General features: G+C 41.5%; 1 protein-coding gene across 1 annotated transcript; it reads right to left on the bottom strand.

The window, feature by feature from the left end:
* Nucleotides 1–2,962: 2,962 nt before the first annotated feature.
* On the bottom strand, nucleotides 2,963–3,853 carry LOC104114726 (uncharacterized). The gene has a single exon (XM_009625240.1). The coding sequence runs from the start codon at nucleotides 3,851–3,853 to the stop codon at nucleotides 2,963–2,965; it is 891 nt and encodes a 296-aa protein (XP_009623535.1).
* Between the last annotated feature and the right edge of the window lie 12,185 nt (nucleotides 3,854–16,038).

Below are 16,038 nucleotides of genomic sequence, written 5' to 3'. Positions count from 1 at the left end.
ATGATAGACTAGACATGATATGAGTTGTGAGATGTTGTTACATAAAGTGCATAAAGACAACGCTATAAAGCAATGGTACGGGTCCCGTTTGGTAAGACTATTGTATATGACCTTCTAGACTTATTGTAAGATGTGAGCTATGATCTTTAGGTGATCTTGACCCTTATTTTATCCGGTTATCTTCCTTCAACATTCTTTTATTTGATTATAATATTTATTTATGATTATTCAGTTGCCTTACATACTTGGTACATTATTTCGTACTGACGTCCCTTTGGCCGAAGATACTGCATGTCATGCTGCAGTTTTAAGTAGGCAGTTTGACGGACCCCAAGAATAAATACTCACACTTCTAGCAGTTGATTGGCGAGACTCCATTTCATCTGGAATCCAGTCGAGTCTAAATGTTATTTGATTTTATGATGTACAAGGTTTTACGGGTAGGTCGTCGTCCTGTCCCTACTAGGTTATGTCTGTCAGATGTTCTTAGAGGTTTTTGTAGACATATATGTACCTGTGGTCAGTTGGTGTATGCTAGACAAGTGCCTATGTTGGTTGAGGCCTTGCGGGCTATATATGTACGTTTGGAACTTTCTGATTGCAGGTGTTGTAAGTGTGGTTAGTTTACTAGTTTTACGGAATGGGTCGCTCACATATGTGTTAAGACATTAAGTGTCTGTCCACCTCACCTGGGTTGGGGTGTGACAGTATAGAACCTGAATTGTTGTACGAGATGATTAAGGAATTCATTTGATGCTTCTGATTTCCTCGGACAAATAATCTTCTGGCTCCTGCATTACAAGCTCTCTAGTTTAGTGTACAGTTTTACCTGCCGGAACCCACCCTAGTAAATGTCTTGTTGGGGGCGTTGTGGTTCGCTTTCTGTCTATGGTTGGCTCAAGCATACTTGCCCAATTAATATTTACATATGCCATGCCTAAGTTCATTAAATGTATTGTCCTATTAGAGCAACCACTTTAGTTTCCAGGGATGATTTTTTTTTTTTTTTTTTTTTTTGTAATTTAAGAATTCTTGGTTATATTCCTTTGTTTTCTTATGCTAAGAGATGAAGTATATAATTTGAAGAAAAGTGCAGCCCATGTCCTTCTACATGTTCAACATTTTCTGATTAAGATCCGGAGGATGCTTCAGCGAATGACCGTTAGTTTGACGACATGTTTTGCAAAGAATAGTCTCGTAACGGCTAACCGAAATTGATCGATTCAATACATCAAGGCAATGATCAACTAGGTCATTTTAGTACTAGTTGAAATGGATTTGTTATCTTCTTGTTTTGGCACTCAAATACGATAACTCATTGAATGAAATAATCTAGGAAAAGATAAATTAAACATGCACGCCTTGTTTGTTCAAACCAATAAAAGCATTATATGTCTCATTCCTTGTAAAGTTAAATCGATATTTAATTTGCAACTCAAAGCAATTTTATTAATTGTTTAAGTATGATAAAATTTGTTCGGTACCCACATTGAAGCCCGACTAAATTCGGATTCGCACTGAAAAATTTCACATAGGGGGTAAAGCATTCCCAAGGGCATTTTAACGTTATTGGTAGCCTAAAGCTAAATCTTGATGCGAGGTAATGTTTTTCTTTAAAAAAATAATAATAATTTCCTATATGGTTTATTTGAAGTATACTTTTTTAACTGTTTGAGATGCAAAGTTATAATATTACGTAACAGTTTAATGTAATCTAGTTCTTCTAATAATTCATTTTCAAATGTTAGTATAAATAATCTATTTTATTTTTTTTGCGAGGCATTATTGATCATATGTAAGAATTTTATCAATATTAATTTAACTGCAAATGCAAGTATGTAGTTGTTATGGGCACATTATACTACAAGAAATATAGAGATTTCAAAAAAAATCAAGTCTTTTTATTTGATTCGAAAAATAAGTTTAAACCATCAATATCATAGTTACTATTATATTTTAAAGAACTCTCAAAGTTAAGACAATGTATTTGCAGATTCTTATCATTTAGTGGTCTTATTTTTTTCTACTAATAAAAATTCAAAAATATTTTCATACATATCGACTTATTTAAATCTCAACGATCTGCATCAATAACAAACCAAAGTTTTCTTTTCTTTTTTATTAAATTTTTTATATTTTTTACTTTAATATACTCACTTTTTAAAAAATTAAAATTAATTTATACACTTGCTGCTAGCAAAAAACAGGCCGCCAAATCTTTGAGGGCCTAAAGCCCTTGCTTCGGCTACCTTACTCTCCTGTCATTCTTGAGCACTCCCTAACAAAGGCAACTCTACAAAAGGCTCAAACTCCAGACCTTTAGAATGAAGGAATACTTACTATTGCAACACATGCCATTATTGATTCCAAATATCGTGTAACTGTTGTGCATGTACATATAAGTTCTGCAATTAAATTTCTTTTTTTCACATGAAGGCAATAATGTTCATTAAAATGTACAAGTAGAAACATAAAATTAGCTTAAAAGAAAAAGAAGGTTTAATACTTTATATGAACTTACATTGTAAAAATTCTTTTACAATATAAGACAATCTAAGAAATAATCACATATACTGTCCATAATAAACGAAATCAATAACCTGAAAAAAATAAGATAAGTAACATGGTAAAACAACTTCAAATACATATAGTATAGAAAATGTATAACTAGCAACTCATAGTCGTCTCAACCTGGTTACAAAATACAAGGTTGAAGGGGAAATTCCAACTTCCAAGCAGTCGTAAGAAGTCTGGTCTTATCATAGAATTAAAACTAGAATGTCGAATGATTATTTACAAAAACCAACTTTCAACTCGTAGCCATTACTTAGCCGCAAGCTTTGTGTCACGATCTAACCAAGTCAACGCAACATCATTAAAATAAAAAAATTAAAATATTTCCACCAGTCAAAACGAAAAAACAAAACTAACTTTGACTCATTCACCACCTTTCTTTGTGCCTTTAGAATGGGTGTACATTCCTGGTCAATCCACCATTCACATTAGTGAAAAACCCGACGAGCTCCGGCCGGTAAGGAAGATACGATCGTCGCCGTTCTTCATCTCTTGCTTTACTCTTCATATAAGCTTCATGTGCTAACACTGCTTCACTCTTCTTTACAACTTTCTTCTTCTTCTTCTGCGTAATTACTTTATTGACTTTAACCTCATCACTAACACTTGTCTCTTTCTTCTCCAAAACCTTATCTTCTTCTTTCTTAACGACCTTCGACGTTGTTGTAGGGTTCAAGAACACGAACGCGTCTCTTCCGTCACTGTTACTCCGACGAATGAAATCTCGGAATCTCCAAAGTTTTGAAAACCCAGTGGAATTGCTCTTTTTGCAACCCTCAGCTGGATTTGTATTTGGTTCGACCGCTTTTTTTGACCATTCACAGTACGGTCCTGAGATTTCTACATTCTCGTTGGGTGATGAGGAAGTTGTCGGAGGATTATTATTTTCTGTTTCGACGAAAACTGTGTTGACAGGTGGATGTACAGGTTGCCGATTTTTTAAATTGTTAAAGTCAATATCAGACAAGAGAAGATCTTTGTTGAACAACGGAAAAAATGGTCTGATTTGACCATTATCAAATGCTTCTTCTGCTGCTATCGGTGATGTGACTGTGAGTACTCCACATATAAAAGAAAAATCTTCATCATTAGCATCAACAAGTTCAATCTCATGATGATCATCAATATCCTTTTCTTCGTCATCATCATCATCATCTAATTCTTCATATTTAGGTTCATCTTCTTGAATCAAATCATCCTCAGATGATTCTTCTTTTACTTTCAGCTCTTCGGTTAGTTTCTCTGTGCCCTCTAGAAAAGTTGAGATATCGGGTAGCATTTTTCTAGGAAGACCCAAATGGCCAGAAAACTGAATTTCACTTTGATTTTCCAGGGATGTACAGTAGTAGGGGGAGAGAATTGAAATAACTACTCTTAGTCGTATAGAGGGAGGAGGAGAGAGTTTGAATTATGCTAGGATGGTTTTGAATTAAATGAGGGGTATATATTGGGTAGTTGAGGAGTGAGATGACGATATTGGTGGCATTGAAAAAGAGAGAGAAAATAATTCTTTGGAAAGTGATTAGAAAATTTGGGGAGCAAGGAAAAAAGAAATGGAAAGGGGAGAGAAAGTAAGAGGAAAGTGAAGATTATTTGGAGAAAGTAAAAACGTTAGCGCGTTAGAGATGCGAAATTGTGTCAGGGTGGGGCTGGGAACTTTTGACCTTTTCGCTAGTTTTGGATGCTTACATTTTACACGTGTTTGGTATACAAATATTCTTCACTCGTGCTAATTGGGATGGAATGGCTGTAACTTTCAAAGTAGGCCGCACGTAACATTTCAGGATAATTCAGTGACTAAAATGTCAAGATTCAAGTAATACTAGATGTTGTGTCTAATAAGTTGGTATTAGCAATTGGAATTGAAGGAAGAAAAATGTCTTTATCCCCTCTACGTATACTAATCAAGGTTGTTATTCAATGAAGATACGCGTGGTCATTACTTAAAAATAAACTTATCCATGTCCAATTTAATAGAAGAATGCTTTGAACAATTAACAATAATCCACTTGACAATGTGCTTTTTTGACACATCCAATTGCTGTTTCTTATTTAACTTCTAGTAGAATTAGAAGGCGAATCCAAACTCATTAGTTGGCAATGCAATTGGTTGCCAGCAGAAACATATGTACAACGTTTTCCTTCTCATTTGTTTAATTCATGTTTAAGTTGTGTTTGTCCGAAAAATCAGATAACGTTAAATTTATGTATGGTTCTAACGATACGTGATACCTTTTGATATAAATTGTATAGAGAGATAGTAATATGAATATTCTTAACTATGAGAATGAGAATAATGAACAGAAAGAATAAGTAAAATGAACAATCACAAAGAGATATCTTTTTTGCCAGTGTATTCCGTGTATGCATAGCTTACAAGGATCCCCTTTTATAGTAGAGGGTCATTACTTTATTTATAACAAAAAATAATAAAATAGAGCATATAGTGGATGACCCATGATGATTTATCTCTTCCTCGATTCCCGCCAAGATTCTCTCTCTTGGTGCGGTTGAAACGACTCTTGTCTGTGAGCTCGATACTGGCTCGAACTCGTTACTGGGTCGAGCTCTTCGGTCTTGACTTGAGTTCGACCTTCGGGATGGGCGTCGCGCATTTCCGACCTCGAAGCAATGCCTGCGGATTGATTTGGTCACGGGCTCAATAATCTGACTCCTCGAGCAGCCTTCAGACTCAAGGCTCGTTTGTACTTTCTTCGGAGCTCACTCCCAAAATTCCACTCCGATTTCTTACCACTTAAACTCGATCGAACGTAGGAAGGCCGAAATCTATTTCGACCATATATAGATAGTCCCCTAATTTCTCACGAAGGATGCGGTGAGAATCGATTATGACGTATGTGATAGTTGTCCTATCGATTTAGTCTTTCAAGGTATTTAATGCTTGTCAGATGGCAGTCGGCCACCTCTGATATTGAACCGTCATGATGTGAGCCTATAAATAACCCTTCCATTTAACATTTACCACTTTTACGCATTCACTCTTCCAAATTTTCTTATCCTTTATCTCTATTTCGTCGCTTGCAGAGCCATCTATACCAGAGTTTTGGTGTCGTCAATTTTTCACTTTCCTTTGCCTTTCTTCCTCTCATATCAATGGCCAAAACTTCAAAAATTATACCTTAGAAGGAGAAAGCTTCTTCTTCACGGCTATCCGGCGACAAGGCGTCGGTGGAGCCGTCCACCTATGACTATGTTCCCGGCCCGTGTACTCTGAAGATCGATTTTAAGGTTGAGAATCCTTCATTTGTTCCGGGTCGATACGAGCACGCGTCGATGTACATGTGCTCTATAACGGAGGGTCATCTCGAGGCCGTTAGGAAAGACTGCAACTGGGGTTCCGAGGTTGTGTTGCAAATTCCATCCCCCGAAGAGAGCGTCATCACCCATGTGGAGGGAGTTTTAAGTGTTTACACTTATTCCTTCACATTGGGTCCCGTCGACCCGGTGATCATTGATTTTTGCAAAAGATATCAGGTCACCCTTGGTCAAATTTATCCCTCTCTATGGCGTATAGTAATCTTACTTCGCTTCTTCTCCATCAAAGCCGGGGGCTGGATTTTTTCCTGAATCACCTCATACGATTGTATCGGCCTCAAATCTTTCGAGGACTAATCAAACTTTATCGTCGGGCATCGAAGGCTTTGATGTCGAGTATCGACAAAGACAAGAATCGGTGTTGGATGGGCCGTTATATTCGGGTGAGGACCCGTTACCATATTCCGGAAGAGAAGATGTCGTTCCCCGAGGAATGGAATTTCGACCGTAAGTGGTTCTCATAAGACGTTGCTTTTCGTATCTTTTCCCGATTTTTTCTGATGTCTTTCTCCGATATACAACTTCCCCTTGGATGCCACAAGCGGTGCCCGACCTCGAGGATTGGGTTCGGAAGTTAGCCTCGACTTCCTCTTATGCCGAACGCGCTTGGCGTGATTTGGCAAAAGGTAGATGGGAGGCCAAGAATCATGGTAAGGTTTTACTTCTCATTTCCTTCGAAGTGTTCTTTGTGATCCATTCGTTACCGATTTTCTTTCATGCAGGTGTAACCAAGGATGCCGCTTTGAGGCCTTCAAGCGGTGAAGAAGGAACCAAGTCCCCGGTCCCGAAATCGGAGAAAGATAAGAAGCGAAAAGCTGCCTCTCGGTTAGAGGACCCCAAGCCCAAAACTCGAAGGGTGAGGAGGAAGGAAATTTCCCTTTTGATTGACTCGGTCCAACGACTGAGAGAAGAAGAAGAAGACGAATAAGAAGAAGAAGAAGAAGACGGTGCCTCGGCTTTGGTGATCCGATCTGCGAAAGCTATCGAGGTCACCAGAGCTCTTGAGCTGATGGCGGCTTTACCGGTCGGGGTCGGTCCTGGAATCCCGAGTCTCGATCGGAGCGCCCCGAGTGATTCGCTTGGGGCTATGACAGTGGGTCATTCGCCTTCCCTTCCAACCTTTTCTGAGGAGGCGTTAAACGAAGCTCGAGAATTGAAGACTCCCGATATGGGCGGAGGCTCTAGTGTAGGGGACCCTTTTCGGGATTACTTTACTGGAGTCGATGATGCTTTCGATATTGGTGATGCTTCTCTTATACTAGAAGAGGCCCAATGTTTCATTACTCAGGTAATGATTTTACTATACTTGGTTTCTTTGTTCTTTTCCAAACTTGACTTGTATTCTTTCCCTACTGTGCAGGCCATTAGTAGGTTTCGAGTCGACCTTAGCCAGTGTGCGGTCGAGCTTCAGAAGGTCTAGGGGTAGAAAGACGCCCTGCGGCTTCTTTGCAGCCAAAAGGAAGAGCCTATGAAGGACCTCCAAGCGGATTTGGCTAAGGTTTGTGAAAAAGAGGTCGAACCCGATAAGCAGGTGAGCCTCGTTTTGTTAAAGTATGGGTTTGACTCAACTGTGGAAGTTAACCCTTCGGTGTCTCAGCTAAAGCAAAAGGTTGAAAAGATCGGGTTACTTCGGGAAGAAGTTGATCAAATCAAAGCTGAATGTAATCAGTGGAAGGAGACTATCGACCGCCTGACTGCAAAAAAAGAAACCATTTTGACCAAATTATTATCGGCCGATGTTCAGCTTCGAAACATCAAGCAAAAGGGTTCGGCTCAAGCTAAGAGGATCGAGGAGCTTGAAGCACGGCTTGCTGAGGCCAAGGCAGAGGTTGAGTCGTCGAAAGTCATGGCGGATAAGTCCATTACCGTGTATCGGGCTGATGCCGAGGCTGCTCAGATGGAGGCACGAGAGGCGGCGGATACTGCCGACACTCAAGCACATTGGGTTGCCGAACTTGCTAAATGTAGGTCTCGGAGGGAGACCCTCGAAGAGATACACGCTCGAGGTTTTGACCTTACTGAAGAGATAAAAAAGGCTAAAGAGCTCGAAGCTGAAGCTGAAGCCTTTGCTTCTGTTGGCGATGATGATGATGATGATGACGGTAGCAAGAGCGGATCCAAGGACGGGGAAGAGCCCGACGGAGAAGAAAACGCCCCTGAGGATGATCAGGAAGCTTAGTTCTTAATTTTTTATGTTTGTAATCAATCATGTAGAAGTTTTTGTATATAGACAACTTGGCCGACTTGTGAAGACTTTATACGTACCTTACAAATGTTTTCACAAGGATCTTAACAATTTAATCAAATTTGAACTTCGTAGTCTCTATGATTGATTATTTTTTTAGGCTCGAAGTGATCTAGCCCTTAGGCTTACTAGTTGAGTCTATGACTCGAACTCGAAGAAATATAACCCGTAGGTGTAATGGTCGAGTGAGTGCTTACTCAAATTCATAATAAAAGTAGCCCATAGGCTTAGTCATCGAGTGGATGATTCGAACTCGAAGTAATGGAGCCCGTAGGCGTAATGGTCGAGTGAGTGCTTGCTCGAACTCGTAATAAAAGTAGCCCGCAGGCTTAGTCGTCGAGTGAATGATTCGAACTCGAAGTAATGTAGCCCGTAGGCATAATGGTCGAGTGAGTGTTTGCTCGAACTCGAAATAAAAGTAGCCCGTAGGCTTAGTCGTCGAGTGAACGATTCGAACTCGAAGTAATATAGCCCGTAGGCGTGATGATTGAGTGGGTGCTTGCTCGAACTCGAAATAAAAGTAGCCTGTAGAGGTAGTCGTCGAGTGAATGATTCAAACTCGAAGTAATATAGCCCGTAGGCATAATGGTCAAGTGAGTTCTTGCTCGAACTCGTAATAAAAGCAGCCCGTAGGCTAAGTCGTCGAGTGAATGATTCGAACTCGAAGTAATATAGCCCATAGGCGTAATGGTCGAGTGAGTGCTTGCTTGAACTCATAATAAAAGTAGCCCGTAGGCTAAGTCGTAGAGTGAATGATTCGAACTCGAAGTAATATAGCCCATAGGCATAACGGTCGAGTGAGTGCTTGCTCGAACTCGAAATAAAAGTAGCCCGTAGGCTTAGTCGTCAAGTGAATGATTCGAACTCGAAGTAATGTAGCCCGTAGGCGTAATGGTCGAGTGAATGCTTGCTCGAACTCGTAATAAAAGTAGCCCGTAGGCTTAGTCGTCGAGTGAATGATTCAAACTCGAAGTAATGTAGCCCGTAGGCGTAATAGTCGAGTGAGTGCTTGCTCGAACTCCTAATAAAAGTAGCCCGTAGGCTTAGTCTTCGAGTGAATGATTCGAACTCGAAGTAATATAGCCCGTAGGCGTAATGGTCGAGTGAGTGCTTGCTCGAACTCAAAAAAATAGCCCGTAGGCTTAGTCATCGAGTGAATGATTCGAGCTCGAAGTAATATAGCCCGTAGGCGTAATAGTCGAGTGAGTGCTTGATCGAACTAGTAATAAAAGTAGCCCGTAGGCTTAGTCGTCAAGTGAATGATTCGAACTCGAAGTAATGTAGCCCGTAGGCATAATGGTCGAGTGAGGGCTTGCTCGAACTCGTAATAAAAGTAGCCCGTAGGCTTAGTCGTCGAGTGAATGATTCGAACTCGAAGTAATATAGCCCGTAGGCAAGTTTATCTTAATTCTGATTGCATAATAAATCTCCAAATATAGGAATTTTTCTTGGATATAAGATATCAGTAAAGGGGACTTTCTTTGCAAGTCATTATACATGTGTTCATGTTTCGCGTCTGGGTTCGGGCCAACTACATGAGCATGGTTCGTTTTAACCATTTTGGCTCTTACAACTTTTCCTACTGGAACCCCGTTGTTGCGAAATAACTTTCTTGCATCGGAACTTGATATATTTGAGGGCTAATGCCCCCCCCCCCCCCCCCGCAGTATTCGAGGTCGATTGTACAAAGGCCTCGGATACTTGTTGTAAGTGCAGCACGATCATTGGTTGCCTCATTAAAAACCTTGCCGAAAAACCCATTTGGGATAAAGCCGGTCTAAGGGAAAAAGATTGCAACGCGTGCTTTCAAGCGAAGGGTCCATCTTAGCTCTTGTTCGGACTTCTGCAGGGGTTAGTTTTGAAATGTAAATGAATATGGAAGGGTCGTACCTTAGCAGTAGTATGGATCAAACCGTGATGAATGTGGTAGGACCCGCTTGCCTTTTCAACGAGGCTCAACATGCTCTGAATCAGGTAACTTCGATGGTATCTCTATCGTTTCTTTTACACTTAGAGTTGTAGATAATTCTAACATATTTTTCCATATTTGTAGGCTTCGGTGTTGCATCATGAGGCTTTCCTCCGAATCCGGGAGGAGCATGAGGCTAAAGTTCGGAGCTTCACTGAGAAGAGTGACTCCTACAAACTTCTTAGTGAGAAGCTTCGGACAGATTTGGCAACGACTCGAGATGAGCACAAGGAAATGGCTGAGCAGGTATTCCAAATTCTTCACTATAGTGAAGATGAATTGGAGATAACCACTAACGATCTGATTCTGTAGGTTCGGTAGAGGCTCGAACAGATTGGACGGCTCAATTCGCAGGTAGATGAGCTACTGGCCGAGGCAGAAAAATTCAAAGAGAATATGGACGTCCTTGCCCCGAAAAAGGAGGTCGTCCAAGCATAATTGGAGTTGACTGAGACCCAGCTTCAGGCTGGAGAAGAAAATACCTCGGTGCAGATCGAGAAGATTAAGGAGCTTTAGCATCGATTGGATTTGGCCACTTCTGATAAGGCAGGCTTAGCCGATGAACTCGAATTGTCCAGATCTGAGGTGGCCATAGCGAGATCTGAAGTGGCCGTAGCCAGATTTGAGGTGGCCGAGGCTAATAAAAGAGCTGATGCTAAAGTGGCCCAGTTCAGAATCGATGTTGGGGTCAACCAGGCCAAGACTAAGAGCATGGTCGAACATGTTAAATGGCAAGCTCGGAGGGAAGCTCTCGAGGAAGTCAGTGCTCAGGGCTTCGATGTTGCGGCCAAAATTGAAAATACCAAGGCGGAGGAAACTAGAGCCCGAAGGCTGGCCTTCCTTGAGGAAGACTCCGAGAGCTCGAGCGAATCTGAGGACGAAGAAAATCCCGAGGACGCAGCCTCCGATGAAGACCAAGACACTTAGGATATTAGGTTTCTTGTTTTTCTTTTGTATCTTTTCTGGGGCCGGTTCGGCCTTTTGTAAAAAACGTTTGAATATATATATATATATATATATATATATATATATATATATATATATAAGGCTTTTCTTGCTCTTTTGATTATTGTGTTTTTCCTTTGCTTTTCTATATTTTATGAAGGTCGAAAATGCCTTAGCATAAAATTGTGTCCGAGGTTTAGACAATTTGATTAGAACCGAACTAGTATAGCCCTTAGGTTTTTCGATCGAGTGAGTTCATGCTCGAACTCAAAGTAATGTAGCCCTTAGGCTTTTGTAAGAAAGGTTATTTATGGCTTTCTCCCCTTTTTGGCTTGAATTTTTTTTTTATCATTTGTATTTGCAAAACACTCGTAATACCTTAGCTCGAAATAGGGAATCATTCAAGAGTTCGAACAATTTTTTACTCATTAGAGTTTTCGAGGCTTGATATTATAGAAGCCTTTTATGATTTTTTTGGGGGTAGCCTTTTTAACCAGTTTATGAAAGAATTCGAAGGCCTGTTTTGTTACGGAATTCGGACGTCTCCAACCTGTGTTAATTCGTCCGTAGCCTCTTTAGTTCGGTATATTTACCCCTTGGGCTTATTTTCCCATTTTATTTTGAGCTTGCTCGAAGTGTCAGTCCCCGAGTGGGTTGGCCGTGGCCTATAAAAATCGATGGTTGCCTAAAAGGTCTTATGATCTCAGAATTTTAATAATTCGATCTCGTTTATTTTTCGAACGGAAGTCCCCGAGCATGGGGGTAATCATCCGAACTCTGGTCATGGTCGGCCCCTTAAGCCTGTTTACGTAATAAATCGAGAGTATGAAATTGTAAAGTAGAAAAAAACTTTCTAAGGCACGAGATATTGGTAAAGAAAAATACTTCTCTTTATAAATGATTATACATGCGTACATGTTCTGTGCCAGGTCTCGAGCAAACTATGCGGGCATGGTTCGTTCGACTGTTACAATTTTTTTCTAATGAGACCCTACTGCCATGAAGTAACTTCCTTGCATCAAAGTTGATATTCGAGATCCCCCCCCCCCTAATTATTTGAGGTTGATTGTAAAGAAGCCTCAGATACTGTTGAATTGTTCTACGTTAGCACGATCAATGGTTGCCTCATTAAAAACCTCGCCGGAAAACACATTTGTGACAAAACCGGTCTAAGGAAAAAAGAGTGCAACGCGTGCTTTCAGACCTAAAGGCTTTGTGTCGAAGAATCCATAATTGTTTCTGGTCGAACACCTGTAAGGGTTAGTTTAAAATATAAATGAAAATGGTAAGGGCCGTACCTTAGCAGTAGTATCCTTTTAGGTGCGATACGTTTCAATTGCTCGGCAGTTGTTTGCCATTTATCATGCCGAGCTTGTAGGATCCTTTTTCGATAATTTCAAGAACCTGATATGGTCCTTCCCAGTTCGGACCTAGTTTCCCTTCATTCAGATTTCGGGTGTCGAGGGTGGCTTTTCTTAGCACCAAGTCCCCGATGTTAAAATGTCGAAAAATGGTTCTTCGATTGTAGTACCTTTCGATCCGCTATTTTTGGGCGGCCAATCAGACGAAAGCGGCTTCGCGTCTTTCATCCAACAATTCTAGGCCCGTATTCATGGTCTAGTTATTCGACTCCTCTGTTGCATATCGAAACATGATGCTAGGTTCTCCGACCTCGACCGAGATCAGAGCTTCGGTGCCATAAACCAATGAGAACGGTGTTGCTCTGGTACCGAATTTTGATGTTGTGCAGTATGCCCATAGAACCCCGGGTAGAATTTCTCTCAATTTTCCTTTGGCGTCTCTCAATCTCTTCTTAAAATTTTGGATTATGGTTTTGTTGTTTGATTTGGCTTGTCCGTTCCCGCTAGGATGATAAGGTGTTGATAAGATCCTTTTGATCTTGTGATCCTCGAGAAATTTAGTTACTTTGCTGTCGATGAATTATTTTCCATTATCTCATACGATCTCGGAGGGCATTCTGAATCGATATATGATGTGGTCCCAAATGAAGTCTATGACTCCCTTTTCTCTTACTTTCTCGAAAGCCTATGCTTCAACCCATTTAGAGAAATAATCAGTCATAAAAAAAATAAACTGAACCTTATCTGGGGCCGACGGGAGAGGGCCAACGATGTCCATTCCCCATTTCATGAAGGGCCATGGGGACAGGACCAAGTGGATTAGTTCCCCGGGTTGATGAATCATGGGTGCATGCCTTTGGCATTTGTCGTATTTTCGAACGAACTCCCTTGCATCCTTCCCCATATCGGTCCAATAATACCCTCCTCTGATTACTTTGTGGACTAGCGAATCGGCACCGGGATGATTTCCATAAGTGCCCTTGTGAATTTCCCGTAGGATGTAGTCGGTATCTCCCGGTCCCAAACATATTGCCAACGTTCCATCGAACGTCCTTCTAAACAGCGTTCCGTCTTCGGACAAAGTGAACCATGCTGCCTTTATGTGCAGAGTTCTTGGCTCATTTGGATCCGATGGAAGCTTTTCGTTCATTAAGTACTCTATGTACTTGTTTCTCCAATCCCATATTAAACTTGTGGAGTTTATCTCGGCGTGACCTTCTTCGATTACCGATCTCATGAGTTGTACGACAGTCCCCGAGTTGCGTTTGTCGTCCTCGATTGACAAACCTAAGTCTGCAAGAGCGTCGGCCTCGTTGTTCTGTTCTCGAGGTACATGTTGCAAGGTCCATTCCTTAAATCGATGTAGAGACACCTGTAGTTTATCCAAGTATCTCTGCATTCGGTCTTCTCGGACTTCAAAAGTCCCGTTAACTTGGTTTACCATGTGGAGGGGGTCACACTTAGCCTCTATGACCTCCGCTCCCAAGCTTCTAGCTAGTTCGAGACCTGCAATCATGGCCTCATACTCGGCCTCCTTGTTAGTCAATTTTGTAGTTCTGATAGACTGTCTAACTATATTACCTGTGGGTGATTTTAGTATGATGCCTAGTCAGGACCCCTTCGTGTTCGAAGCACCGTCCGTAAAGAGGGTCCTGACTCCCAAAGATGTACCCGATTTTATCAGTAGTTCTTTTTCAACCTCGGGTACGAGGGCCGGCGTAAAGTCAGCCACAAAGTCCGCCAAGATTTGATACTTGATGGCGGTTCGGGGTCAATACTCAATATCGTACCCACTGATTACTACGACCCATTTGGCCAATTGACTCGAAAGCTCGGGTTTGTGCAAAATATTTCGAAGAGGATAAGTTATTACAACACATATTGGATGACATTCGAAATACGGTTTTAGTTTCCTAGAGGCGCTTATTAAAGCAAGCGCTAATTTTTCTAAGTTTGGATATCTAGTTTCGGCCTCACCTAAGGTCCGACTAACATAATAGACAAGGAATTGCGTACCTTGTTCTTCTCGGACCAGGACTCTACTTACAGCTATCTCCGAGACTGCCAAGTACAGGTAAAGTTGTTCGTCCACTTTCGGGGTGTGAAGTAGCAATGGGCTCGATAAATACTGCTTTATCCTCCAAGGCCTGCTGGCATTCCGGAGTCCATGCAAAATTGCTCTTCTTCTTAAGCAGCGAGAAGAATCGGTGGCTCCTATCTAAGAATCTCGAAATGAATCGTCCTAGGGCGGCTAACCCACGAGCCAACCCTGAATGTACACTTTTCGGGGTTGAGCTTTATATTATACCTCCTCAGTATACCGAAAGTCTTCTGCAAATGCAATAAATGGTCCTCTGCTCGTAGGGACTTAATTAACATGTCATCAATATAAGCTTCCATTGATTTTCCTATTTGTTCTTCGAACATTTGGTTTACTAGGCGTTATAAGTTGCACCAGCATTTTTTAGACTGAATGGCATTACATTATAATAGTAGGTGTCGTACTTAGTGATAAATGAGGTCTTTTCCTGATCCTCCGGGTTCATCTGTATCTAGTTGTACCCAGAGTAGGCATCGAGAAAACTGAGAGTCTCGTGGCCGACCATGGCATCGATCATACAATTGATATTAGGGAAAAGAAAAGAATCCTTGGGGCATGATTTATTCAGGTCTTTATAATCCATACACATTCTAAGTTTGTTTACCTTCTTAGGGACTACCACTACGTTTGCTAACCGTTTGGGGTACTTTACTTCCTGAATGGATCCTATTTTGAGAAGTTTGGTTACCTCGTCCTTGATGAAGGCATGTTTGACCTCGGACTAGGGCCTTCTTTTTTGCTTCACCGGGCGGAATTTAGGGTCCAGGCTTAGTTTGTGAGTGGTAATTTCTGGTGGGATCCCTGTCATATCGAGGTAGGACCAAGCAAAGCAATCCTTGTTAGCTTTAAGGAAATGAATAAGTTTTTTCCTGAGCTCGAGGATTAGCCCCGTGCCCAGGTATACCTTTTGTTCGGGCTGATGCTTGGCCAGTGTGACTTGTTCCAGCTCTTCGACCGTTGACTTGGTGGCGTCGGAGTCATCGGGAATTATAAAGGATTGAGGGATCCAGTAGTCGTCATCCTTGTCGATCTCTTGCTCCTGCAATTGGGTCGAGGCAAGTATCCGTGGTTGCTATTTGGCCTCCTGCTTTCGATTCGATCCCTTCGTTGATGAGAATGTCAATACCGATATCACTTCATCGACTGAAAACATTTCCTTGGCGGCGGGTTGCTCCCCGTACACTGTTTTGACTCCCTCCGATGTCGGGAACTTCAGAACTTGGTGAAGGGTCGAGGGTACTGCCCTCATGTTATGGATCCAAGGCCTTCCGAGCAGGGCGTTGTACCTTATGTCACCATCGCTCACATGGAACTTTGTTTCTTGGATGGTCCCGGCCACGTTCACTGGCAATGTAATTTCACCTTTGGTAGTTTTGCTTTCCACGTTGAAGCCGTTAAATACTCGAGCTGCGGGCACAATTTGATCTTGTAGGCCGAGATTTTCTACGACCCTCGATCGAATAATGTTGGACGAGCTACCTGGATCAATCAAAACACGTTTAACTTG

Source organism: Nicotiana tomentosiformis, chromosome 4 (assembly GCF_000390325.3).
Source record: "Nicotiana tomentosiformis chromosome 4, ASM39032v3, whole genome shotgun sequence".
Lineage (NCBI taxonomy): Eukaryota > Viridiplantae > Streptophyta > Magnoliopsida > Solanales > Solanaceae > Nicotiana > Nicotiana tomentosiformis.
Note: the sequence above shows the minus strand (reverse complement) of the source record. Positions and strands in the feature narration are given on the sequence as shown.

Excerpts from the sequence above, each read along its gene's own strand:
- LOC104114726 (XM_009625240.1), bottom strand. The coding sequence starts at position 3,853 with ATGCTACCCGATATCTCAACTTTTCTAGAGGGCACAGAGAAACTAACC.